A 27,306-nucleotide genomic window follows, 5' to 3' on the forward strand; every position below is an offset into this window, starting at 1 on the left:
CTCTTGTTCAGGTGCATTGTCCCCACACAGTCATTTTTTTCTTTGGCAAAGTTTATTTACCAGATCGGAGATGCTGTACCAGCTATCTTGTTTACAAAATGATCGATTAGTTCTGAAACAGTCCTTGGCGTTATAGATTCATCGTGGTATTTTCATCATACTCATGGCTCCAGTACAAATGAGGAAGTTCCACATGTAGTATGAAGTACTTTTGTAAAGTTAAAATATTTTTATTCCAAATCACTTTAGTTTGGAAGGAATGTAAATTATCCATCTATGATGGCTCTTTCAGGTAAGAAGTAATTCATCCACAAATGTTCTTCTACATTATATAGAGTGACTGAAATGCTTAAGAACGACTTTGGTCTTGAAAATCCTTCCACTTCTTGTTAAATGTTTCGTTATCAATGAAATGTAGAAACTCCAGCAAAATGTGATACTGCTTTTCAGTCATTAAGTTGTTACAGAAAGGTATGGCAATACTTTTACATCATATTTTCAGGATTTTATACTGTACCCTGAAATGCAAGACGTCTGAGTAAAGTCTATTTCACACCAATCAATGTGTTTTTATTGGTGAAAATGTAATCTTTTCATGATGATCTTGTTGTGACCAATGACTTTTTGATCTTTATGCTTCTCAGAGTTCTTATGAATCATCTTGTTCATTTATTTGCATCTGAATTTTATCATTCTAAGGAAAATGTTGGTGCTCTCTACTAGGATTAACCCAATGTATATTCAGTGGTGTGCTATCAGTCTCACTGTCTTCATCAGAAATGTTATCTGAATTACTATTTTTATCAGAAGTATTCACCTACTCTTCTTCTGATGACATTTCATCCAAATCACACACATAAATATGGTTGGTTGAAGTTAATTCATTATCAATTTGGTTATCTTATAAACACCTTTTTTCTTTTTCTTTTTTTTGACAACCTGAATTACTTACATTAGTAATCTGGAAAACAAACAACAATGTGGATACTATGCATTTTTAAAATTGTTGAAGTTTAATGGATTTTTCTTTTTAGATTAATTACAGTGAAGAAAAATGTATAATATTTTCATATATTCTTTATTAATTAAGGACTCTTTTTAAATCTTCCACTTTTTGTAAACCATGTTTATAAAAGAGTTTGTTATTAATAGTGTATGCTGAAATTTAACTAAAAGGAAACATAGTTAAATGTTTAGGTAAACATTTCATTAAAGTAAAAAAATAATACAGCCACAATATTTTCATTTGTGTGTAATGTTTCAATAATGTTTTTGTAATCAAAAACTTAAAAATAGTTACATTTTTTACTATTTGTATTCTCAGCATGCTTTTATTTGTGGAGGTATAGGTTGAAATGTGAAAAGTATTTGCTTATATTGGAAAAAATTTGAGTTTTGTTTGTGTAGGTCATTGTTATTATGTTGTAATTTCACCTGAGATTCTATGTCAAGATTATGCTTATGGTGTAGTCTAAACCAAGTTCTTCAAATTAAGGTGATTTATACACGATCAGTAGAAGGATCTGTGTTAAGAAAAACCTACATTGTATTTACATGACTATGTTCATCAGGAATATGGTTTGAAATGTATAGAACTATGATAAAGTCAGTAAAATTAAGTACTTCAGACCCACATAAACTCTTGTAGGTGATGTGGATCGCACTGTGTCTGGTGGAGCAGGATGGAGCAGTGTAATTCAGACAGATGCAGTCCAGTTAACTCACTTTGTGCAAAATGCTTCACAGGTAGAATTTCATTACTTTTATTGAGTTAACTAAGTGTGGTGGTAGCAAACAACAGAACAACAATACATAGAAAATACAGATAATAAAATCTATTTTGAAACATGAGTTTAGCATTCCCTCTAATTTTCAATCAATGTGTGGAATGAATTGTTTTTCATGTGCATCAGTACCAAGATAATGTGCAGATGTGCATTATCAGATTTTTCTTTAGGAGATGGGGATGGGTATTTTAAAATCGTTGACCCTATTGGATCATTAGGCTGCTTTGCAAAACCACCAGTTGGTTGTTTGGGCTTAATGATAGCCAAGGTTAATAAGGCCAGCAATGTGTTAATATTATCTATTCTTACTGGAAATGTCTGTGGCTAGAATAATGAAGTGTGCAGTACTTATTGATTGTTGTGAAGCCACAAAATTTAAAGAGAACACTGATTAAGTTTCATACGATCCTTCAGCTATGAATAAATAAATACATTATTCAGTGAAACACAGAGAAAAGTTTAGAAATATATATTTATGTACAAATTGAGTTGTTTTTTTTACCATGTCAATGATTTGAACCTTTTCACTGGTATCTTCAGTGGTTTAAATTTTGTTTCAGAAACTAAAGAAATATTTTTTTTTATTTTCTATATTATCATGTTTTATTATGTGAAGGAATTGAGACCTTTCTTTAGCATCTTGAGCAGTTTGAACATCAATTCATTGATTCACTCATAAACTTGAGAATTTTTTTATTTTCTTTGCTGTTGATAGTTTATACTTTGTAAATGATTTGAATCCCTTTGCTGGTATCTTCATCAATTTGAGTTTTAATATGAAGTCACTTCTTTGGTTCATTCAGAAACTCAAAATATTTTTGACTAGCAAAGGAAAATATCTCACTTCTCTTGAGTTATTAGGTTGATAGTGTATGTATTCATGACCAATTTTAGTATATAAATTTAATCTATACCTTTTTGTTGCTAAACAACATGACACAGAAGGCATTATTGGGGATGTATTGTTACCAAAATGCACTGTCTTTTCTGTATACATTAAGAGTCTGTTATTGTAAGAAACCACTTCTTTTCTATGTGTTTATTTCACTAGTTGACTCAATAAAAAGATGTGCACATGCATGTGGATAAGTAATACCCTGGTGCACCCTCTCAGGGTTCATTTAGTATGGGTGCAAAATTCAGGTTTCTAGGTTCTTTCCTTTGGAACTGTGGTAAACTCATAGACATGTGCATGTCTGTCTGTGATTTCTGTTTATAATGTAAGGAACCATTTCTATATAATTTTTTGCTAGTTTATTGCATTAAAAGGTTGTGCACATACCTGCTCACATCCATGTGGATAAAATAATAAATACTCAACTGTACACTCTAGGTCCTCTTAGTACAGGTGCAAAATTTTTTGGTTCTGTTTTCTTGGGAAATGGTTGTCACACACTCACACAGACTATCAGACACACCCTTTTATGATTATAGGTTTTGTACATTCTTTATATGTTTTAATAGTATTTTGAGGTGATAAAAACGTTGCAGAACCTAAAATCTTAATCTTCAAGTATATGTTAGAAAATGTTTTTCACTGATTGTCAAAGAACTCTCTATCTTACTATTAAATTATCAGTGTATCTATCTTTTTCTGTGTATGCTTTTTTTTGTACTTCTTTAAATAAACACACTGACTATATGTTTGCTATTTACTCCTCAAATTTCAGAGTGTGGAGGGTAAATTCATTATGTAAATATCAAAAGCAAGAAGAACAACCTACTCTAAATACAAAACTATATTACTAGTTTTTTCCGCATTAGAAAATAAAGTTATTTCAGAATATGTGGTAAAGAAGTAATAAAGAAGCAATGAAGGTGTCAATAAGTTCTGGTAATGCAACAGATAAAAGTGCAAATTATTTTAGTGTGAAATATTTTTACATCAACTATAAAATCATAACAATTTTCTTTAGTTTCTCTTCAAATTTTATCAGCTTTCTATTTAACATGCAGTTCATACTGACATTGCTTGATGAAGAGTTAGCTGAAGAAAACCAACAACAGTTGACTTTTAGTGAAGGAAGTGCTAATTTCAGTCGTGGTTTCCTACGACTAGGCTTCATTCCGTTCCGCATAGGTATGAAATGTTAAAATTAAATATCAAAATTAGTTTTATAGAATTTTATTCCAATTTTATAGTATGTGAATCTTGATTTACCTAAATAAATGTACTTGTAAGTACTAGTTACTTATATGACCATGCTTCATTTTATAGTTTTCAAACTTTTAAAATAAAAAACATATGTTGACTGAAAATTAAGATTGTTTTTGGAATTACCATAAAATTTCTAACAGTTATGTTGTTTTTTGTTAAGTTACCAGTTCAATGCTTGTTAATATGATCTCATTTATCTCTTAATTTTTTAATACAAGTTTCTGCTTCATTTTTTCCATGGATCAGGCAGACTTTCAAATAGATAACATTATTGAAGAAAAAGATTATTAACAAATAATAATTTTTTAAAATCAGACTTTAAACTCAAAGATTAGACATAGTTTCAAAAATATTACTGTTCAATGTTTAGATTGTATTAGTTGGCATTATTTTATTAGTTATTAAATGGTAATACCTCCCAGCCTTCTCCACTTAGGCTCTGGGATATGGAGCTTGCAGTCATGAAGGCCCTACCTTCTCTCTATTTTGTAGTTGTGGGGGCTATCTTGTAAGCTCTTATTTCTTTAGGGTAGCACATATACATTCCCTTCATTGAATGCTTTTCAACCAGTGGAATTTTCCCCAATATCTCTTGAACCATCCCAGAGCCAATCTTGTATGGAGGCTTAACAGGAATTGACCTGAGTGGGGATTACCACTCCTCAACCTTGTCATGAGTCTTATCTCTTAACATATGCTTCCTTGGTGGTGAGTTTGGGGGGCTTTCCTCGATTGTCATTGTTTTATTGATAATTTTACCATTACTGTTTCCTGTATCCTTTTCCATTCCTCATGTCTTCTTCACTTTATGAATTTGGCCTTCTTTCTAGGACATCAGCTTTCCAAGAGCATTGTTGGACCTTTTATTTTATATTCTTCCCTCACTTTTCTCATCTGTTCTCCCATTTAACTGCAGGTTATTTACTTTGTCCAGTTTTTTATCTGTTATGTAGTGTGTACTGCTTCTTTTTTGTAATTATTGTTCTATGGAATTCCTCTGTTTCTCATGATATTTCACCTTTTACACTCATTAGTTGGGTTTGTTTACTCATACCACTGGCATATTTAGATGTGTCCATGGATGGTCACTGTCTACATAATGTTTCTTCATGCCAAATTTCTCACCTCATTATGTCTTTAGCTGCTCGCAACCCCAATCGTTTGAAGGATATTGTTTAGGCTGGTATGTGGACAACTCCCAATGCATTTGTCACTCATTATCTGCAAACATTAGCTGTGTCTTCCTTGAGTGAATATTGTCTTTCTCCTGTGGTAATTCTAAAAACATTTGTTTGCCTGGGGGTAACTCGACATATTATTCTTTTTAAAATTAATCTGTTGATGTATATCATTTTTTAGGATCCCACCTGGTGGCAGGTGTTGTCTAGTCAGGTAAGCTGAGTAATACTCTAAATCTGTAAACTTTCATAACACTCATTGTGGAGATGAGACATTTTTGTAAAACCAACAGACACTTATCCAGGAGCTTGTGTAAATCTACATATTTTTTTATTATCATTTTATTGTATATAAAGGACTTTCACTCATAGACTTCATGAGGAAAGCAGAAGGAGATTTTTGCTCATCCCTTCTGACCTGTAATTCTTACAACTGAGATTTTTCTGCTTTTGCAAATAAGGAATTACAGATACCCATTATATTGTCCCTAATGTGTAGTCCTCAGAATTCTCCAATGTGTATCCTCCCCCCCCCCTCCTTCTAGTGGAGCACAGGAATCCTGCCACTTTCTTCTGGAGTGGGATTTGTATGGCAAAACAAACTTCATAATCATACATTCCCAGTCTGTGAGAAGAAGGCTATTGTTTTTACATTTAGTATTGTACAATATCATAATATGCTGAATCCAAGGTACTTCTCCTGGATGTTTCTTGCCTGGGTAGACCACACTTTTGATCATGAAAAAAAATTTTATGCACAGCACTTCCACTGGATCTTTTGTGCCAGGATGGACCAAACTTTCTATACTCAATAAAAGACAAGTATCTTCTCCTCAGTGTTTTTGCTTGGGTTGATCACACTTGTTGTTTCAAAAATGTTTTCTTATGCAAGGTTCTTCCATTGGATGTTTTTACCAGGATGGACTGGACTAGTTGATATATAAATAACTCATGTACAAGATTTGAAACAAGTGTATGCAAGGCACTTCCACTGAATGCTTTCTGCTCAGATGGATTGTACTTGACATACCACATCATATCACAACAAATATAACCCTGAAATGACTGCAGTTGTTGATCAGATAATCTGTTACAGACAAAATATGCAAGGCATTTCTACTGAATGTTTTCTGCCAGGATAAACCACACTTAACATAATACAGCGTATAGCAAGGTGCTTTCTCTGGATGTTTTGCCCAGGGTGACCACACTTGGCTTTCTTAATATAAATCCATGGTACTTCCCCTGAGTGTTTTTTGCCCAGATAGGCTGCTCTTGACCTATTCATATATATTTATGGTCCTTCAGTGCCAGTCACATGTTCTTATATCTGATTACTGGCACCTTTTTTACATCTAACTATAATTGTTTGATGTGCTTACACCAGTTACATATGTGGACAGCTTGTGTACTGTCTGTTTTTCATGGGCATATTACCATGACATGGTGCCTGTCTAACTTCTACCCTCTATGTCTTACCTTGTTACTGTGTGGAGGAGCATACCTATTCCAGAAGTAGTACTGTAGCATATAGATGTGCCTCATTTTATAATGGTGACACACATATTCTTTTACAGCAGTTGTTCTCCCTTGTTTGATTATTTTTCACCTTCACCAGTCTGTCCTCCTTTGTAATGTGGGATTATAGCATTGACTCAGAAGAGGTACTACCATTTCAGGAGTTAAAAACTCTAGCAATGCTTAGAGGACAAATCAAGGTTGAGATAGCTTTGGGTGAGAGTTGGTAAGTAGCTGTTAAAAATACATCTGCAGTGTTAGAAAATGTTAACTTTCCTGACTGCTTAAAAAGATTTTCTTTATGGGACCATGAACAAATAAAGAGCATATCATACTTTGGCTTTGAAAGTAGAAGCACTAAAATTCATTAATGAAATCTGAGTTTTGAAATACTTTGATAATGTTGAGTACTTTAGCCAGCTCTGAATGAAGTAGAAAATAAATCATAAATGAATGTATAAACCAGCAATGATTATATTAACACAGAGAATCAACAGTGGTTGGAGAAGCTGGAGAAACAAAGCTGTTAGAAGTTGAAAAAAAAACAAACAAATTAATAGTTATTAAATTAATGTGTTATAACTAACAGTGATTGAAGAAGTTTCTTTGGAAGACTTGAAATTGTAATAGTTGGGATTTGTTTTTAGTACAGTCTAAATAATGACTTACTTTAAACTGTGACATTGAATTACTGCAGAAAAATGTGATTAAACATACTCTAAATAAAGTTAGAAAGGTTAATAATCTTATTTGATAACAATTTTCCAAGAGTGTTAATTTTTGAGAATTTTTCTGTTTAGTGTAGGTTTGGAGTAGCCAACAATATTAATGAAAAATTAGATATACAACTTTATTTGTTATCTTTGGACACGTAATGTGTAATAACATTATAAAGGAAAGTAATGAAAACGTACAACTGTGCATGTCTTTTAAGATGTTAAACAAAACAAACAACTTTAACAAATAATCTATCAACTGATCAGTTACTAAACAGGCTCTTTATTTATAGACAATGTAAAAAGAATTATTTTCTAATCAGCCCCATTTTTCTTATCGTAATCCTAATCCTTGTTGGGTTTTCAGATTGTCCTGTTACCTCATTGGCCTTTTCCACTACTCACACCAACTACCTTCTTACCATTCATGGCTCACCTCATGAGGTTTGTAAGAAAGTCAAATATATAGAATAATCAGTTGAAGTTTATATTTGTTACTATCATAAGGATTACTCACATACGTGTTGAGATGTTAGTTATAAAAACATGAACTTTTAATGTGAATAGTAGGCAAATATACACTACTGTGTAATGTGCAATGAGATTTAAATCCACATTAACATAAAAATACTCTATATATATGGATGCTAGTTTTGACACTTTCACATGTTCTCTTCAGTTCAATATTTGTTACGAATGTTGGACTGAAGAGGACATGTGAAAGTACCAAAAACTAGTGTGCCTGTATAAATTCAGTATTGTTCCATTATTGTAGTTTTAAATGTTACTTTTAATACAAAATTTGCAACATGTTTTATTTTAAGAATAATATATTATTTTTGTCTTTAAATCAGTTTTTATTTATAATGATAGTATGAACTATAAATGTATCTTAGGTTGGCTGGTACGGGTATTAATACTTTTACCAAAATAAAGCAGAGAACAATATTTTAACATTCTTAGGTCAAAACATTGTTCTCTGCTTTGTTTTGGTAAAAGTGTTAATACCCATACTAGCCAGCCTGAGATACATTTTTAGATCAAGTGGGTTTTTCATCATCACGGAGTATGAACTAAAGTTGCACTGGCTTTTGTATGTATGTTTTTAGGTAGTATTTTATAAATGGCTGTGAAAATTGAAGAGTAAAAGCTCCACCAAGGTATTTTATATAACCAGGAATTACTGTATTCTAAAGTATTTACCAGTATTATTAGATCTGAGAATTTGGTAATTTTAGTAACTACTGACTTAATTTTTTAAAGGCAACAGAAACACCCGAGCTAGATGAAAAAAGGTATCATATGTGTGTGGAATATCAATAATCCATCCAAACCTGAAGAGTAAGTCTATAATGATTAAGATCACTTGAAAAAGCCTGTAAGATTAATTATACGGAAAAAGAGTAAGCACATTTTTAATTTTAAATTGCTTAATATTAAAGTGTTGTTGCCTTCTGATATTTTTGCCTATATATTTGTGGTGTTTAAAATGCTTATTTTAAGTTTTCCATCTTTTAACATTTTGTTTATCACTTGCAATACCCATTTTAATAAAGGTACTAAATTAGATATGATTCAGTAGTTTGAAAAGTTTGTAAAGGTCTATGGAAATAGTTAGGTGCATCATTCAAGAAATTATAAATTAAGAAAAAAGAAAGAAAAAGTCATCCACTAAAGATTAATTGTACATCCCAATCGCAGTAGTTGAGCGATAGGTCTAAAAATGTATAGCACTAAAAGCTGGGTTTCTATACTTGTAGTGGGCACAGCACAGACAATCCATTGTGTAGGTTTGCACTTCATGACAAACCTTTTACCACAGTAAGTTAATGATTAGGAGTGACCTATTGTAGCAATAAACACTACACTAGTTTGTTTGACTAGAAGGATATTTTGTTGGTTAGGTAAGTATTGTGGACATCTTCTCCAAAACTTGTACATCATGAATGTGAAACAATGGTATGAAGTGGGATTGTAATTTTACATATTGTTATGTGAAGGTGTTTAAATATAATTTTCTAGGCAAAATAAATTTTTAAGGATTGTTGTCAAGGCTTATTTTTTTCACCAACACTCAACAATCAGCCAACTTTTGTTACACTTTCTCCAAAATCTCTCAGTTACAGCTTTGATAGCAAGGTTTAATTGAAGAAGAAACATTCAGATTTGTGTCAAAGGGACATTTATATCTGTTCATTGTAAAAGAAAATGGTAAAAAAACTGTTAAGAAATATTGTTTTATTGTCTTACATTATTCATAATGAACTTTGTCTAGTGATAAGTATATATAGCAAAAAGGTTCCTGTTCCTTTAAGATATTTACTTATTTCATGATATCTATTACATTTATTACATAGTTATGTGTTCTAGTTAGTCATTAATCTATATATTAATTAGAAGTTTAGAAATTGAGATATTTCACTTTCTGACTTAGCTGCTCAGTTTACTATAAAAACAACAACCACAGTAAAACAATCAGATTAACTATAACAGTTAATTTTGCTTCGTATAAGATGTTTAGTTATTGCATGGTAGAGAATTAAACCTTTATCATATGATACTTTACTGCTTTAAGTTTTTAGCTCTTGTAAATTATAACTTCTCTTCTAGTCTGTTTAGAACTGAATAATTTTTTTTTTGTTATGACTACTTTAACAGTTGATGTTGTACTTTTTAAAGTCACGTTCTAATAACTTTGTAAATTAATAATTTTTTAGTGCTGGAGAATGAACAAAATTAAATAATTAGCTTCGAGGTTTTACAATGAGGAGGTTTTAAAAAAACTTCTTGTATATTTATGAAAATACGTTCAACCAGGTAAAGGTTTTATTTAGGTAACGTTTCTGTGTGGTAACTTACTAATATTTCGTATTCCTTTTAGAGTACTGACTTCTTCTGTCCAGCCAGTTTGTTGTAGCTTTAGTCCTGGGAATATAACTGTTGTCTTTGCTGGAATGGTAACTTTTTACTTCACTTGTACATTTTTTTTGCTTCAGGAAAAAAAATTATATATACACATATAATTCAAAATTTAAAAGTAAAACAACAGATTCAGTAACTTAGCTGTGTTTTGTATTGATTGCCTAAGCTGTGCTGTTATCTCAAATAGAAAACTGTTAGATTATTTGTCAGAAGAATTTGTCTGCCTTCATGTTTAAAGAACAAAAGAATTATATTGTCATTGAATATGAATATAGTCACAAATGGATCATAAGTACAGGATTTAGGTGAAAAATTACCATAGGTTAACTGACATACAGTAAAAATTGGCAGGAGGAAAAACTCTTAAATTCTTGAAATTGATTTGAATTTTATACATCTGACTAATAATTTGCAGAACTTCGACACTTAGTTCCAACCCTAAATGTAACATGGTTAAGTTTCATAGTGATACTGTAAAATGTGCAATAGAGAGAAATAGTCACCCTTTTACATCTCTCTTTTTTCAATTCATTTATAGTTAGAAAAAACATTGCTATTTTCAAAAATATCTTTTTGATAATTTCTAGATTTTTAAAATTTTGTTGGGAAAGTTTAGAATCATAACTTTTTATACCCTTTTTGTACATTCCATTGATACTGAATAGTAAGTAACTGAACAAGACAACTGATTTTGAACTGTACTAAGGTAAGTTATTATATACATTTGTCAATAACATGTGATGACTAATCATGAATATTTTGCTAGACATATCCTTGTTTAAACATGAGATTTCATTACACAAGCTTGATTAGTAATGCAGTACTAAACCAGAAAACAATTGAATTTATGTTGTTAATGTAATTAGTTAAATGAACAATCTGAATTTACTTTGATAAATGTGTTTAATGCTATATTGTACTGCTATATTTATAGAAGTTATCATTGTTATAGCATAGTAAGTATGGAAGGTTATGAGAAACAACAATTTTTCATTAAGATTGTTCATATTTTGTTTCGAACAACTTTTGTATTTTCCACCAAATCCGTGCAGCTGCTCCTGCAAGCCACCACCCTCTTGAACCCCAGTTGGTGACTAGTAGTATAAACTTTTACCAAATCTAAACATAGATTCGTGTCCATGCTAATGTTTATGTTAGTTCATGGGTTCAACCGTTAGCTCCAGTAACCCTCCACCCCCATATAAGGACTTGTCCCTACAAGTTTCATGTGAACTTTACATTGTTGTTTGAAACAGCATCTTACATTTATTGTTGTGATTAGTAGCCTATATAATTGTCTAATCTTGACAACAATTGATATCAAATCTCAAAATGTAGGTAGTTTCAACCAAATTTCTCAAGTAAATTGGTTCATTTAAACCTGAGTGCCCATCAAACACCTTGATCTCTTATTTTTGGGTTCTTTTAATGGCTCTTGAAGTTATTTTGTCAGAAACTGAGATAAATTTAAGTTCAAGTGAACATAATTACATACAAAAAGTATGTTTAAGAATTCTAAAGATTCTTGTTAGCTACACCTATTAGACCATATAAAGTTTCTGTTCACTGTACCTTTGATAAGATTATGCGCTATTATATGATTGTAAACGTGTAATTTAAAAGAAACGAACTGCATTTAGTTAAGTGTAAAAAGTGTAAATGCATTCCCTTTTCAGATTATTTCCTGCTCTTTTATTTAATAATTTCTAATTTTTAATACTTTTGTGATTTAAAATTGAAACAAACAAAACATAAACACATTTTATCAGTATATTAGTGTGAAAATGGTTTCTTTGCTTCTTCACTGAATTTTTTTGCAGTTTAATTTTAACCTCTAAACTTGTATATTTCATATTAACTTTCTGATATCAGTTGCACATAAAGTGTATATTTCTGTTGTATTTTGACATACATTTTTCAGTTTTAAAGACATTCTTGTTTTTATAATTCTATATGTAGCTCTGTTTTAATTTTTTTTATAATAATCACTTTGAGAAATTTGCACAAAAAAATAAATGATATATCTTAACTAATATGCTTTTCTACTGTGACTTTTTCAAAAGAAAATTTATTTTAGAAATAATGTATGTATGATTACTGTTTTTGGCAAATATCAAGTGTAATAATGAAAACTTCCTTGTGTAAAAGAATGGTGTTTGATCTATTTGACTAAATTAGATAAGCATCTGGGAGATAATATAAAAAAAATTGATAATTCATAATTAAAATATTTTAGGTTACAGCTGTATCACCTGTCTTGTTTATTTTTCCTTGACACTTGTTAGCTATCATAAATAGTACAAAGTGTAATACAACTATATTGCATTAAAACTGCCTGCTGTGTAATTTATTTTAGTATTGACACTAAAAAATGTTAGCATTTCTTGCTGTAAGATGTATTTCAGGATAAGTGCTTATATTTTAGAAGTAACATGCTCATAATCTTTCAAAAGTTTTCACTTCTTTCACGGAACATTTTTATAACATTTCACTTGTTTTTTTTTTTTTTTAATGTAATAATGCTTTAAGACTGTGACTTCTGTTGGTAGTTTAATGTTTCTCAAGACAATTTATTACCGGTGGTTGGTTCTAACATTAACTGGACTGTAATGACTATCAAATTTGTCTGTATACTTTATTTTATTTGTTCTCTATCTCTCTCTATTTTTGTTCTTTTTGGTTTTTATGTTGCTGTTGAAAGGAAATGTGGAAATTATAATTCTGTGTTAAATATATTTTGGCTAACTATTGTAGAATTCAAACTAAAGCCATATTCTTGTTAGTTTAACACAGAAGTACAGTTATAAGTACATAAAGTAACTTTTTATTGTTAAAACAATGGCATCACTCAGTAATTATTTTCAGTATAAGGTTATAGTATACGTAAAGCATAATTTCTCTTAAGAAATAATGTATAGTAACAATATTATTAAATATATTGCATGATGAACAAACCTGTATTCCCAAATTGACTTGTATGGGTATTAGCACTTTAATTAAAATAAAGTACAGAACAAATTAAAGTGCTAGTACCCATACCAGTTATTTTGAGAATACATTTTTACATTAAGTTGGTTTCTCGTCATCACGGATGAACAAACCTCATTAATTTTGTTATTTAATTTCCTGATTCAGTTTTGTTGTTCTCAAAATAAATTAGAAGGCATATTTCAAATTTTATGTAGTGATTTAATAATAAAAGTGATTATTATATTTGTTGTTTCATAGAAACTGAGATAACTCTAGCATGATAAATAAAATGTGAAGCTGCTACCATGCGGTGTCTGTTTAGAAAAAGTCTTCCAACATTTTTTTTTTGAGTGCAATTAAATGCAATAATGAAGTTAGGTTGTCAAATTCTGAAAATAGTTATTGAAAAAAGTTATTAAATAGTCCAATTAATATGTATATGTACGAGGTCTGTTCAAAAAATACGCGGACTGTATGATTGCGCTGCTCCAGTTGGTTCCAGGGGAATCCGCTTGGTGTCGCTAGGTTTGCACAGATCAGCTGATTACGATGCCATTTCCCGATTGCAGATATCTTCATTTGTGTATTAGCTACGCGGTTTTAAGTAAAGTGCGATTTTTCATTTAGCGGATTTCAGAATGAATGACCTGAAGGAGCAACGACTTGCTGTGAAATTTTGTGTTAAACTTGGAGAATCTGAGACTGAATCTTTTGCTATGCTTAACACGGCTTACGGTGATGTTGCTATGAAGCGTACGGCATGTTTCAAGTGGCATGAATGTTTTAAGGATGGTCGACCATCCATTGAAGATGATGAGTGTCCTGGACATCCTTCCACGTCAACTGACGACCCACACGTCGACAAAATCAACACCCTGGTGCGGGCAAATCGATGTCTGACTGTCAGGGAGCTTGCTGAAGAGTGTGGGATATCAGTTGGATCTTGTTACGAGATTTTGACCGAAAAATTGAAGATGCATTGCGTTGCTGGGAAATTCAGCCCTCAGAACTCGTGAGTTTTTGGCCAAACACTCGATCACTGTTCTTCCCCACCCCCCCACTCACCTGACCTTGCTCCTTGCAATTTTTTCTTGTTCCCCAAACTCAAAAGACCATTGAAAGGAAGAAGATTTGAGACGATTCCCGAGATTAAGGCAAATGCGACGAAGGAGCTGGAGGACATTACAAAAGAAGCGTACCAGGACTGTTTCAACAAGTGGAAACACCGTTGGGATAAGTGTGTGCGTTGGGGAGGAAAGTACTTTGAAGGGGTCCCAGACCTGTAACTTCTAAATAAAGTACATTTTGGTTTATGACGGCAGTCCACGTATTTTTTGAACAGCCCTCGTATGTATGAGGAAATATCAAAATACTTTTAAATAATGTATAGATACATAAATATCAAAAGTGAAAGTAGTTGTATAATTGTTTTAAAATGTGACTCATATATCATGTAAATTTTGTTTATCTTACAAGATATGCAAATAATACAATTTTTTTTTGTTTACTTTCCTAATATTGTTTTATTTACAAAATGTTGCTTTTGATCAAAATGGACTGTAGAGCTTTTGGAGATAAATATAGGCTTTTTTATGTTGGCTAAACTAGGTTGATGGTTCTGTTGTGCTCTGGGATTTACGAGAATCATCATCTTGGCACAAATCATACTGGACTACTGACCCTGCTGAAGAATCAGTGACAGAATGGACACTAAGGTCACCAACTTATAACTCAGGTAATAGTTTAGCTTTTATGTGTGTGTGTTTCTGAACAATTATATCAGCTCTTTTAGGTTTTAGATTTTCTTCAGATTTATCCCATACATCTAAAAATGACAGTTTTTTTTTAATCTATTGTTTAGTTTGTTTCTGCAGATTATAATGAATGATACAGTGTAGGCTTTATAGATGTTTTCCATTATTAAGCTTTGTCTGGTGTGAAGATAACCCTAAACCTAAGTCATACTGTTAAAAGTTGTTTCTATGTGTTTAAGTTTATCAGCAAGTAAAAAACTGTTTCGGGAAGTCTCATATAACATTGGGATACTTAAAAAATAGCCAGATTTTATTATTATTTTTAGAAGTTTCAACACCATAATCATTTGTATTCTTTATAATTCTAGCAAATGTTTTGAAAGAAGAAGGACACCACAGTTCAGTTGTTTGTGTGAGACCTGTAGTTTATTCTTCTAATGGGTGAGAAACTAGTTACAACTTTGAAAAGATTAAACTGGATCATAGTATCTGTTTGGAACAGCTATTAATTTGTAAGAGATTTTTTTTCACACTGCTTGTAAAGAACTTTGTCATACTATTTAGTTTTTAGTACCTTTAATGATTATTACTCAGTTTTTTTCAGCTTTGTGAAACAAAATGTAATATACAGTGTAGTATTTAAAGAATGTGGAAGGAATGACATATCAGAAAATATATTTTTTCAGTTAACAAAACAACTTAGATAAAATATTCAATAAAAAATTGTATTGAGTATATGCTGTTCTCTGTTTTATAGTCTGATCAGTTAGCAATCAAGTAAAATGTTTCATTCTCTTTAGCTTTTTTGCAACAACCTAAGGTATTGTATTATTATTTATTCCAGTCATTCTGGACAGAGTGAAGAGAAGAGAAGCTGTAGTTAAAATATAAAATGATTCATAAAATCTATCAAGAATTGGTTATTTTAAAGAGCTTTGAGCTTGTAGGTTTACCATGAAACTAAAGTTATGACTATGTTCTTTAATGGTTTTGGATTTATATTGTATAAAATTAGAATGTTTTTATTAAATAGCAAATCAGTAATAATAAAATGTATTGACATGAAAAGCACATTTATTTAATCCTTTTAGTTTGGTATCATGAAATTCTTATCATTTGTCAACAGCTATTAAATGAAAAATATTTTAACTTTCACAAGATAACTAATTCCTCACATAATTAAATTTTCAGTCACATTTTTGAAAATTTAAAAAAGAAAATTGAGAATGTGAAGAAATTGTATAACCATCCATGACAGAGTGAACTGTCAAGATAAACAATGGTAAAAATGTTAAAAGGAAAGAATTGAAATTATTATCCTGTTACAGTAGAGTGATAAAACAAACTCTTGTAGAAGGGTTTCAAACAAAAGAAACAGGTCAAGCACATCTCAGTGGATAACATGCTAGACAAATGGAGCTGAGGTTCCATGTTTCTCTTCTTGCTACTGAAAAAAAAAAATCTTATTTGAACTTTAGGGCTTAAGTGTGGTAAAAGAGTTGATAAATCCCTCTAGAGACGATTATGGCCAGTGTTGACTAGCTGTTTTCTCTCTACTCTTTTAATTCAAAATTAGGAATAATTGTTATTCAAGGTAGCTTTCTTGAAGATTAGTGCAAACTTCAACAACTATACAAAAAATAGAAAACTTTTTTTAAGTTTTAATTGTTGAAAAAAATTTTAAGGTAAAATATCTAGTAAGCTTATTTCTTTATTTAATAGCAATGAAGGGTTTCAATATTCATTTCATTTTTATTTTTAATGAGTTTAAAGAAATTTCTTAGTGAGGAAAAAAGGTTGATATTTTCAGTTATAAAGTAAAATAATGAAATACTTAGTTTATGATAATCAAAAATATTTAATTAATTTTCTTTTGTTTTTAGACTTTCTTCAAACATATCCCACACATCTCAAGGTGAGGATTTTTCTTTACATATTGTTTAGTTTGTGCATTTTAGTTACCCACATTTCTGCATGTATGAAGTATGTGATTTGTAAATAATGTATAGTTGGAAACTTCAGCTTGTCAGGGTTTAAGATGAAATAATATCTTTTGATAACCAGGAAAAAATATTTTAAAAACCAAAAACTAACAGTTAAAACATAAAATTAAAATTACTTTTCTTCTGATATTTCACTTACAATAGATCCAGTCAAGGCACAAGGATAAAAAACAAAATCATTGTACTGAAAAAGTAGCAAGTTAAAGTGTAGAAGCTGGTTGAACAATAAGGTTTGGACCTGAGGCCACCAGAAATGATATTAAAAGATCATTTGATTGTTTGAATATAAAATTTCACTTCCCAGGCCTGCCACTAGCTAATTTTGTGTTTTGTTTTACTCATAAGAAACAAAAACTGCCTGTATCCATTCAGTATTTTCTCATGTTATCATTTCTAGTAAAAGTAAAGAAACTATAGTTTTAAGAATAAATGTTCTGAATGAAATAAAATATTACTGATAAAAGTCACAAGATCCATGTTTTGCCCAAAAGAAGGAAGAAGGTCTGTTTTGTATTGTTACTGTCCATCGAACTGAGATTAGAAGTAACATTTTTAGAGCCCACTGGCACAGAGACTAGAAGTAAATGATACTGTAGAGGCTACAGTCACTGAGATTAGAAGTAACATATTGTTAGAATTCATTCACACAGAATAAATTCAAAATATCTATTTTTAATATCCATTAACACTGAAATTATATTAAATTGACAAGTATTAATTTCTTTTTGCTGCTGTTACATATTGTAATTTATTTCAGTTGAGTCTCTGATTTATTATGTTATGCCTGTTAATCTATTACTATTTCAAGTAATTGGAAATTTTAATTTGAGTTTAGAAGTTGATAAAATGTTAATATGTATCAAATTTGTGTTATTTGCCAACATGATTGATATACACATTTTCTTTTTTTTAACACAATTATATTTTAATATACAAACATAAAACAATGCAATTTATAGTAATGGTTATTACTAATAGTTATTACAAATGATGGTTAACATACAAGAGTTTTAAAAGCTTACAAACATTACTGATTCTTAAATCCAGTCTATAACTGAATTGAATATTTTATCAATGAATTAGGTCCACAACAAGCAAATTAATGCTGAGTTGATATTGTCACACTTTGTTCAAGTTAATGCTGTCTTTTGTTGGCCAGCTTCACACTCTGACAAGCTCATTTCTTATCTAAGAAGATATTTGATGTCCTCATGGAAATAATAATGTCTAAATTAAATCACTGAAGTTGAATGAATTATAATGTTTTCAATCTATAAACATTTCTGGTCAAATTCAGTAGTTTTCTACTTAATAGACATTAATTAGAATTATAGCTTCCTAGGCCTGTGACACTGGCTGCACCTGACCAATTATATTCTTCTTCTATCTCTCATTAGTTGCTTCTTATATGAATCCCATGAGATTCTAGAACATTCACCAAAGTTTGCTTGGCAACAACACTGTCAAACACTAGTATTACATACATACCTAGTACATTGTTGATTCTTATGTTGAAGAATCTTCTACAGAATTTGAGAACATGTGGGATGTGCACAATGCACAGTCAAGAATATATGTCACATGCAAAAAAGAAAACTATACAGAAACAAGCATAGGCACTGAAGTAAATGTACAACAGTAAATCTGTAACTATAAAATCATTACTCAGCTTGAAATATGTTTTACAAGAGCTATAAAATTTTTAAAGTATAATTGATTTATAATTTGCTGTGATTAAAAAGAGAAAAAAACAACATCTGAAAATTGTTAAGTTCAACCTTGTCAATCATCAGGATTTGTTACAAATGTTATAATATTTTTTTAAAGTGTATTCTAGTGACATGTTGTGCATGAATAAAAACTAAGAATTGTTATATGCATTGCTATAATTTCTTCATAGATATTCCTAAACAAAAAGTGCTTACTTTTTCAGTACAGTAATTTTGTTTTTTTATCCATGTGCCTTGATTGGATCTATTGTAAGTGAAATATCAGAAGTAATTTTAATCTTGTGTTTTAATTCTATGTATACAAGACACTTCATTTCTGATACTAAATAATATAATGTCCTTTTTTTTATTTGTAACAATTTCAAACACTGGATGTTGTACCAATTTTGTTTTGTTCAGAAACCTTCCAAGTGATCACTTTGGAAGACCAGGGTGTAGTAAATGTATGGGTGATGATGGAAATAGCTCAACCTCAACTTAGTGGTTCAGAGACAGATTTGGGTTTAGCACCAGGAGGAAGACTTAAGCTTGTTAAAGGAGCATCTATTTATTTACAAGATTTGCCAGGATTGTAAGAAATATGAATAAGTTTGAATTATTTTTCTGTCTAAATGTTTTCAGATATTAATCATGCAAAAGAAAGAAATGAGGTTGTAAAATGAAGACTTCAGTCAAATGTTTGTGAACTAAAAAGATTGTAGTCTTTATCTTACCTCTAACATAACTAACTTTTTGCAATTTTTTTTTAGCTTTTGCAGAATGCTAAATATTTCTTTTATCCTATTTAGTTTTCTGGTTTCTTTCTTATGATAATTAATTTACATGTTTTACAACATTTTATTCAAGTTTTCTAATACTTATACCTTCTGTATGAAGGGTTTGATGCTAGTCACAGTTATTCATCTGTAACATTCTCTGTTCTTTGACTTTGTATATTATACCTTCTGGATCTTAGCTGATTAAATTTCCTTTTTTACATCATGGAATACATTTATTTTCTATTTCTATCTTTCTGATGCTGTATTGTGTGTTTGGTATTGAAGAACCATGAGTTATTTTGTTTTTATTTCTTGAACATTCACCCTGTTTTGTGCCATGTGAGTTTTGGTTTAAAGTTTCTTTGAGTTTTTGTCTTTCCTCTGATTTATTTTGGGATTTATTTGATACACAGTAAGAATGATTGGAATATTCTGATCATTATTTATGTTTGAGCTTGGAGTTTATACTTTTTTATTTTCTCTTCATGTTTACAAAAATATATTACTTCAGGCTGATATTTTAACTGTGATGCTAGAAAGCTTCTTACAATTTTTTTATTTTTACTTTTTTTGTCTTAAAATGTATCTGAATTTTAGTTTGTCACTGAAACCTTTTGTTCCATTTTATATCTTTACAAAAGGCAAGAATTCTCTTCTATTTTTCTACTATTTTTCCTCCTTTTTACCTAAATTGATCGATCTTTTGTTTTCATTCTGTTTTATTTAAGATGCCTGGACTTGCAGAAAGTGTCTCTGGCTTTCCATTATATTTCTTCAAGTTTTTGTGATAATGTCTTTGTTGATAATCTAAACTGCTTCCAGTCTAGCCTCTTATTCATGTCATCAGTCATCTTTGTTTATCCTTTCTCATTCTTTGTTTTCTTTTTGGCTGCAATTTTTATTTACATCTTGTCATCCCATAGTATTGGATTTGTTTTCCATCTTTCCAAAGATAAAGAGTTTTACAACTTATTCAGTCATATTCCTAGGTTTTTTTGTGAGGCAAGTAACTTAAAGACATATTAAATTGGTGTGTGTTTTTTATGTTGTCCTTTGCTTGTTTGATATCTGCTTATACTTTACCTCTTTCAGCATGGGCTCGGACCCTAGGTCTGACCTTGTAACCATTTATTCTTGTTATGGTTTCCCTGCTGTTACTTTTAAGTTGCCCAGCATGGCCAGGTTGTTAAGCCACTTCACTCCTAGTCTGAGATTTGTGAGTTTACATCCCCATCACACCAAACATGCTTGCCTTTTCAGCTGTGGGGGCATTATAATGTGATGGTCAATCTCACTATTCATTGGTAAAAGAGGAGCCCAAGAGTTGGCAGTGGGTGGTGATGACTAGCTGCCTTCTCTCTAGTCTTACACTGCTAAATTATGGACAGCTAGATCAGATAGCCCTGAAGTAGTGTTTTGCAAAATTAAAAAAACTAACAAATAAGCTTTTGAATTAGTAAGCACATGTGTTTACAACATTTGGCAGATTATTGGTAAACATTACAACACTTTCATACACAAAATATAAGATTTTTTTTATTTAGCCTTAAGGTTTGTTGAGCTGTGTTTTCCACAATCCTTTTTTCATTTTTTGTATGTTGGACAGCCAACATTCAAAGTAATTTTCATTTTAAGATTAAAAATGCTTTTATGCATCAGAAATTTTAAAATTTCACAGGCAAAATGTTTATAAAGTCTAGATAGTTTTATCATATGTTCCTTAAGAAAAAACTTTATACTTTATTTTCACTAACAAATCGTTTGTTTTGACTGATTTTGTAACTACCATATGAAATTTGGAAATGAATGTAAATTGTAATCTTTTTCTAGAATGACTACAGATTCTATTTGATTATAGTGATCTTTCTGCCATGACTGGTAAACAGTACTGAAGTTGCAGTGATGTGGCACATGTGCACACATTACCATATCCAATAATATAAAACTGACCTTTAGTTTTTACAAAATGATCTATTCTGGCTGTTTTTTATGGATTAGTATTTAGTAAAATACAGTCATATTTCAATTATTATGAATTGTATACATATATAGATTATTACTATTTACAAACAGATTCTTAAATTTACTTCTCTTAAAGCATTGAAAAATAAATAGAGGAATTAAGTGCACAGTTATTTCTTCTACTTACTTATGACCTTTGTACTCATTTTTGCTTATCTTAGCTTGCTAAGCCTTAAGATATTTTATACATGTATGATATGAAACAAAATATTTTTTTTAGGTTTTTGTACATAAACTTGAATAAGCAAAAAATCATAAATTACTTCATCATTGCTGCAGTATTCTATTATAATTTATCAAGTTTAATAACTGAGCTGTATTTACATTAAAAAAAAATATATAAAATTACAAACAACTTAAAGACTCAGCTTACTAGCTCAGAGGTTTGTCTTGAAAGAAAGAGAACACACTATTATACTTGAAAATGATTAAGAAAATTAGTAAGGGGACATTCTGAACTTTTGATTGGTTATTCACATGTCATGTATAGAAATTAATTGTATATAAAGGATTGTTTCAAAAAGTGGAAAGAGGTGAGTGAGGACCACTTTGTTTAATTTACTAAATGGCAAAGAGAAAATATTTTTAATTTTATATTCTAGCTTGCTAATATCGGTAATTTGAAATTTTAATTTATACAAAACTGTAGACTGTTTTTCAAAATCACAAAAATAACCACATGACACACAGAAATCAATGTCTAGGTATGTTTGTTTAATCTTTGCTTTTAAATTAAGAAATCAAATAGTGTATAACATAAAAATTTAATTATAATCTGCAGTTTGATACTTAGCTTAAGGAGATAAATTCATAAAATAGTAGTTGAATAAAATTTTGTATTCTAGTCAACATATGTGACGACATGACCTTTAAGCCATGACTTGTCGGTAAAGGGTTAATGATAGAGAAGTTTACTTATATACCGTCTATTTTTCTGAGAGGTTTAATGGATTTCTGTTAGTTAATGAACATCAGTTTTTCACCTTCATTTTCCGTTTGTCAGTAATGTCACCACCAGTTTTGTTTTGTGTTTTAGGACATAGAATTTACAATCCAAGGATCTTTCATTTAGCTTTATTACCACTCTTTATGCTTTAACAGAATTTGGGTTTCTTCTTAGTATTATCACTACCAAAAGGAGTGTTTGGAGGTCTAGTTTTATCATTACTTAAAAGTGGATGTATATTGAGATTCTTCTAGTTTTATCATTACTTAAAGACAGATGTATGTTTGGAATTCATCTGGTTTTATTATTGCTTGAAGGTTGATGTATGTTTATGGTTCTTCTAGTTTCTTAATTACCTAAACGTAGATGTATGTTTAGGGTTCTTCTAGTTTTATCATTACTTAAAGATAGATGTATGTTTGGGGAATTTTGTATTGTTTATACTCAGAGGTTTATAATGATAAATACGTGTGTGTGTGTATGAAACATGAAAGGCTTAAGACAATTGGCTGTAGCTATGTTTGGATAGGTTTTGAAACTTTCTATCACCTTAGATTAATATTTTGTTCATGCCAGTTTACTTTAAATTCAGTACAGTATTTTAAGCTTGTTTGTGTTTATTAATGTTTTAAAAGTATATCAGTACTCAGTGTATGCTGTTATTCCAGATCAAGTTCATTGAAGAATGGCATTCGGTGCTTTGATTTGCATGAGTTACCTTCTGATCCTAGCCATCTCTTTGTGACTACAGATGCTGTAAGTAACTTTTTTTGAGAATTTTCAATGAAAGTCACCTTTCACGTAAAGATAATTATCAAAGTTTCTGATGTATGAAAATTTCTGGTATGATTAGATATATTTGTACATTGTTGTGTCAGTATAATAATATTAATCATAAATATAAAAAAAGAAAGATGCCAATACAATATTTTCATTAGTAAATCAAATGTCAAAGTTATAAGATTACTACAGGATAAAAAAAACATCTTTCTTATATATTGATATGTTCAGACTGTAAATCCAAAGGTTCATTGTTTGTGGCCTGAAGTCATGAAATGTGTTCCATATTTTGGGGCCATGGTTTTACTATAAAAATGATGATCAAACCCCATTATTCTGTGAGACATTATTAACCACAAAACTTTGTGGTGGGTGTTGTTGACTAGCTATATTCCTTCTACCCTATCAGTAAGAAATTAATGACATATAAGTAAGATAGGTCTTCAGTAAGTTTCCCAAAAGTAAGTTAAAAATTTGGCTTCAGTGAATAACTATGAAATTGAATGTAATTAGAAATGTAAGTAATTAGAATTTTGAATAACATGCAATATTCCCAGGGCCTGGCTTGTTCTAGTTGAGGGTGATCAACTCACAACCTTGAGGTTGTGATTTTGAATTCTGTCTCTGTACGTGCTTGCCATTTCACATATGAGAGCACAGTAATGTGACAATCAATCCCACTTGTTAGCAGTGGGTGGTCTTGATTAGTTGCTTTTCCTCTTGTTTATCACTTCTAAATTAGAGATGTCTAGTGTAGGTAGTCCCCAAGTAATTTTGAATTTTGTGCAAAATTCAAAACCAAACAAGAAATATACATTAAGATAATTTATTAATAAAACATTTGTTATAAGGTGTTTTTTTTTTTTTGGGAGGCATGGCCACGCTACTGCAGTATATTGTTGCATCTTGCAGTGAGAAACTTGAAGGAAACTGTTTCATGAGAAACAGACTCTGACACATTGAACTTGAATCAGTATTATCTATGTTCTTGGTGAGGTGTCATACTGGCATCCAACATTTCTGACCTTTCAGAAAGCTAAACTTAATGCTGTACTTTCACAATAAAATTAAAAAAAAATGACTCTTCAACTAATAATAATTTAAAATAAAATTTCACCATTGTGGCTCTATAAAGATTAATTGTGGAAGAACTTCTTATATTATTGGCCCTAATGATGCTGCAGTTGTGAAATGGTTACAGGATGATGTTTTTTTTATGTTATATGAAGAGTAGAGGATAGTTTTTTTCTAACAAACTTTATTGCCAAAATGTCTAAGCCCCTTCATTACACACACAACAAATTTTGAAGAACGAAAACATAATGCTGGACTTTTTTCTCAACTTATAAAATATTAATTACAGTTCAAGTGTCCCTATTATCACTGGTGTTTGAATAATTAAAAAGTGTTGGAACAAAATTTTGCAAATATTTAAAAATTATTTATTTTATCAATTTTCTACACAAACAATGCAATTGTCATTTTTATTCTACAAAAAATATTTAGTGATGTGTGTGTGTGTGTGTGTGTGTTAATCATATTTTGCAGAGATATTTTAATACAGCATAGCTTAGCCATTTGTGTTTATATGGAAAAATTTAAACATAATCCAAGCTTGATTTTACAGATTTCAGTCTAAAGGTGGTAATTTGGGAATTAGTAATATTGACTTGAAAGTTAAAAATTGTTTGTTAAAATCTAACTTAGCATTCAAACAAAATTTTGACTTTTTTCATCAGATGTTATGTGAAGATCACGTAAGTATGAGAAGTAAAATAAAGTATGTTTAAATGTTGAGCTAATATTTCTTTTTGAATATTCAACAGGTTTGACTATAGTTCTAAAAATATTTTTATGTAACTTGTATAAAAATATATGCAGTTGACTGTAATAAAAAGATTTCTGTGTTTTTGTCTATTCAGTAGAAAACTAATATATTTTATGAAAGCAAACTGCATTCAAATTTTTGTTTATTATTATAATACTAGAAGTGTATGGAATCCATGAAGAAATATTAAGGTAAGTGATGTACTTACTATTTTAATGAATGCTCTATGTTATACTATTTTAATAATTGTAATGAATTGTAAATGTCTTTTAGGGTATTGTGCTGCACTGCACCAGACATGGAAGTAAAGCCAACCCCAAATTTTATAGGCCTAGCTCAGGTAAAACCCTAATATCAAGAAGTAGAAGAGTTGATTAGATTTATCAAAATAAATGAGGCAAAATCTTAAGTGTGCAACTATTATAATATTTTAATGATTTTTTCATGACATTATTTGCTGCAATATTTTATTTTTTTCCTTGTACTTCCATATAAACTCATATTTTTTGTATATGAAAATGAATATTAAATAATTCTGAAATTAACATTGTATTATACATGTTATATACATGCTGTTTATGACTTCTGATTAAATGCAACTGCAAAGTAAATGAATATTAACTTTGAATGAAAGATATTGCTGACATAGATTAAGCTTTCATGCAAGTTAGCTAAATAAATAATAGGTTCAGTTTGAAAGGCTTAGGAATAATTTTATGATTAATTATTTTGCTAATATCATTTATAAACAAGAAAGAGAATTTTAAGATGGTAGTAACTATATTAGTCATTCATCAGTTTGGAACCATACTTACATAGCCATTTTTATTATTAGCTATTTGCCAGTCATTATAAATACTTAGAAATTAATTTTTTCATGTTGTTAATCCATGTAGACGTGCTGACAGAAGTTCGATCTCTTGATTTTTCACCACATGGATTACCGTATTTTCTAGTAAGTATCATAAGTTTAGATTATTAATCTTTTTAAACATTTATTTTTAGTAATAAATGTTGGATATCAAATATGTCCACCACATTGAATGCCATATTTTTAATGAGTAATGCAAGTTTAATTTTTCATTACCAGAGTTGGTACATTTGCCAGTGAACATTGAAGGTTTTTGAAATTAATTTAGCTATTTTATAATTCCTGGTCACTCATATTACAGACCTTGATTCAGATATCACAAAACTGTTAGCCTTTTTCTCCTTTTTATGGGTTTCTTGTTTTTTAAAATTCATTAATGTAAACTTCTGATCAGAGAAACTACCTATTTAGAAGAAAACTAAAGATGAACCTGATAATGAGTACAATTAATTACTATACTTTTTTTAGATTCTTAGCTATTATAATTAGAATGCATTGTTTCCTCAGTTAGATAGTCTTGCTGTTAATGACATTCTTGACCATAAACCCAATAATATCACAAGTAATTTTTATTATTGTACTTTTACAACAGAGAATGTTTTGCATTGTTAACTTAATATATACATTTAGGAGATTTAAGTTTGTTCTCTGTAATGAAAGTACAATAATAAAAATTAAAAAATAATAAAATTAGGTATTTGAAGTATTGTAACCAATACATATTAAGTGCACAGTTTTTATGCAAACATAATTTTTTTTATTAGGTTGGATGTAGTGATGGCAATGTGAGATTATATAACATTAAATCAGGTATGTTCATTTCATATTTCTGATAGAAGTTATTGACATAATAAATTAACTGGTTATCTAAATTTCATAGTTATTGTTGATATCAAATAATTTTTTTTAGGTTTAGACACTGAGCAGCTTCACAGGAATTGAGTGGAAATTAAATGCATTGTATATAAAACCTTAAGTTGTGAAGACTTCGACCCCTTTCAGAGATAACAAATGTCACGAAGCATCACAATAACATGAGGAATATGTTTAAACATGTTCTGATTGATTAGATAAAAGTGAAATGTATACAAGTGTTTCTGGTAATGTTCAGTCACACACAGTAACATAAAATGCACAAATAAATTAGGAGACATCTGTAACATGTTTTATTATAATATGAACAAACTCAAAGTAAACATAGTGTATCAAACCCTCTTATATTTATACTGAATTATATTAGTGGAAAAAAATATAGCAGGGTGAGATTTATCACCATGAACAGAAGGATAAAAACCATCTTTATTTACTTTTAAAAGTTTTTTGTAATGGAAGAGATGTTTAAAGTTTATAGATAATTAAAACATT

The 27,306-nt window shown here is 30.1% G+C and overlaps 1 protein-coding gene across 2 annotated transcripts in view; it reads left to right on the forward strand.

Annotated features, from left to right (window-relative positions):
- Positions 1 to 27,306, forward strand: part of LOC143225110 (uncharacterized) — a 93,754-nt gene that overhangs the window by 54,832 nt on the left and 11,616 nt on the right. The window contains exons 16-28 of one of the 2 annotated variants that reach the window (XR_013013616.1): positions 1,649 to 1,746; positions 3,744 to 3,867; positions 7,725 to 7,801; positions 8,621 to 8,698; positions 10,239 to 10,314; positions 14,858 to 14,984; positions 15,372 to 15,444; positions 16,887 to 16,918; positions 19,136 to 19,307; positions 23,131 to 23,218; positions 25,344 to 25,410; positions 25,967 to 26,025; positions 26,706 to 26,751. Coding sequence is in view for 1 of the 2 variants with exons in the window: in XM_076453897.1 (XP_076310012.1) it covers positions 1,649 to 1,746; positions 3,744 to 3,867; positions 7,725 to 7,801; positions 8,621 to 8,680 (359 nt within the window). In the remaining variant the exon portion in view is untranslated. Of the gene's footprint in view, positions 1 to 1,648; positions 1,747 to 3,743; positions 3,868 to 7,724; positions 7,802 to 8,620; positions 9,021 to 10,238; positions 10,315 to 14,857; positions 14,985 to 15,371; positions 15,445 to 16,886; positions 16,919 to 19,135; positions 19,308 to 23,130; positions 23,219 to 25,343; positions 25,411 to 25,966; positions 26,026 to 26,705; positions 26,752 to 27,306 lie in introns of those variants that run through there. The other variant, XM_076453897.1, reaches the window with a different exon arrangement.

This window comes from Tachypleus tridentatus, chromosome 9, assembly GCF_004210375.1.
Source record: "Tachypleus tridentatus isolate NWPU-2018 chromosome 9, ASM421037v1, whole genome shotgun sequence".
NCBI lineage: Eukaryota > Metazoa > Arthropoda > Merostomata > Xiphosura > Limulidae > Tachypleus > Tachypleus tridentatus.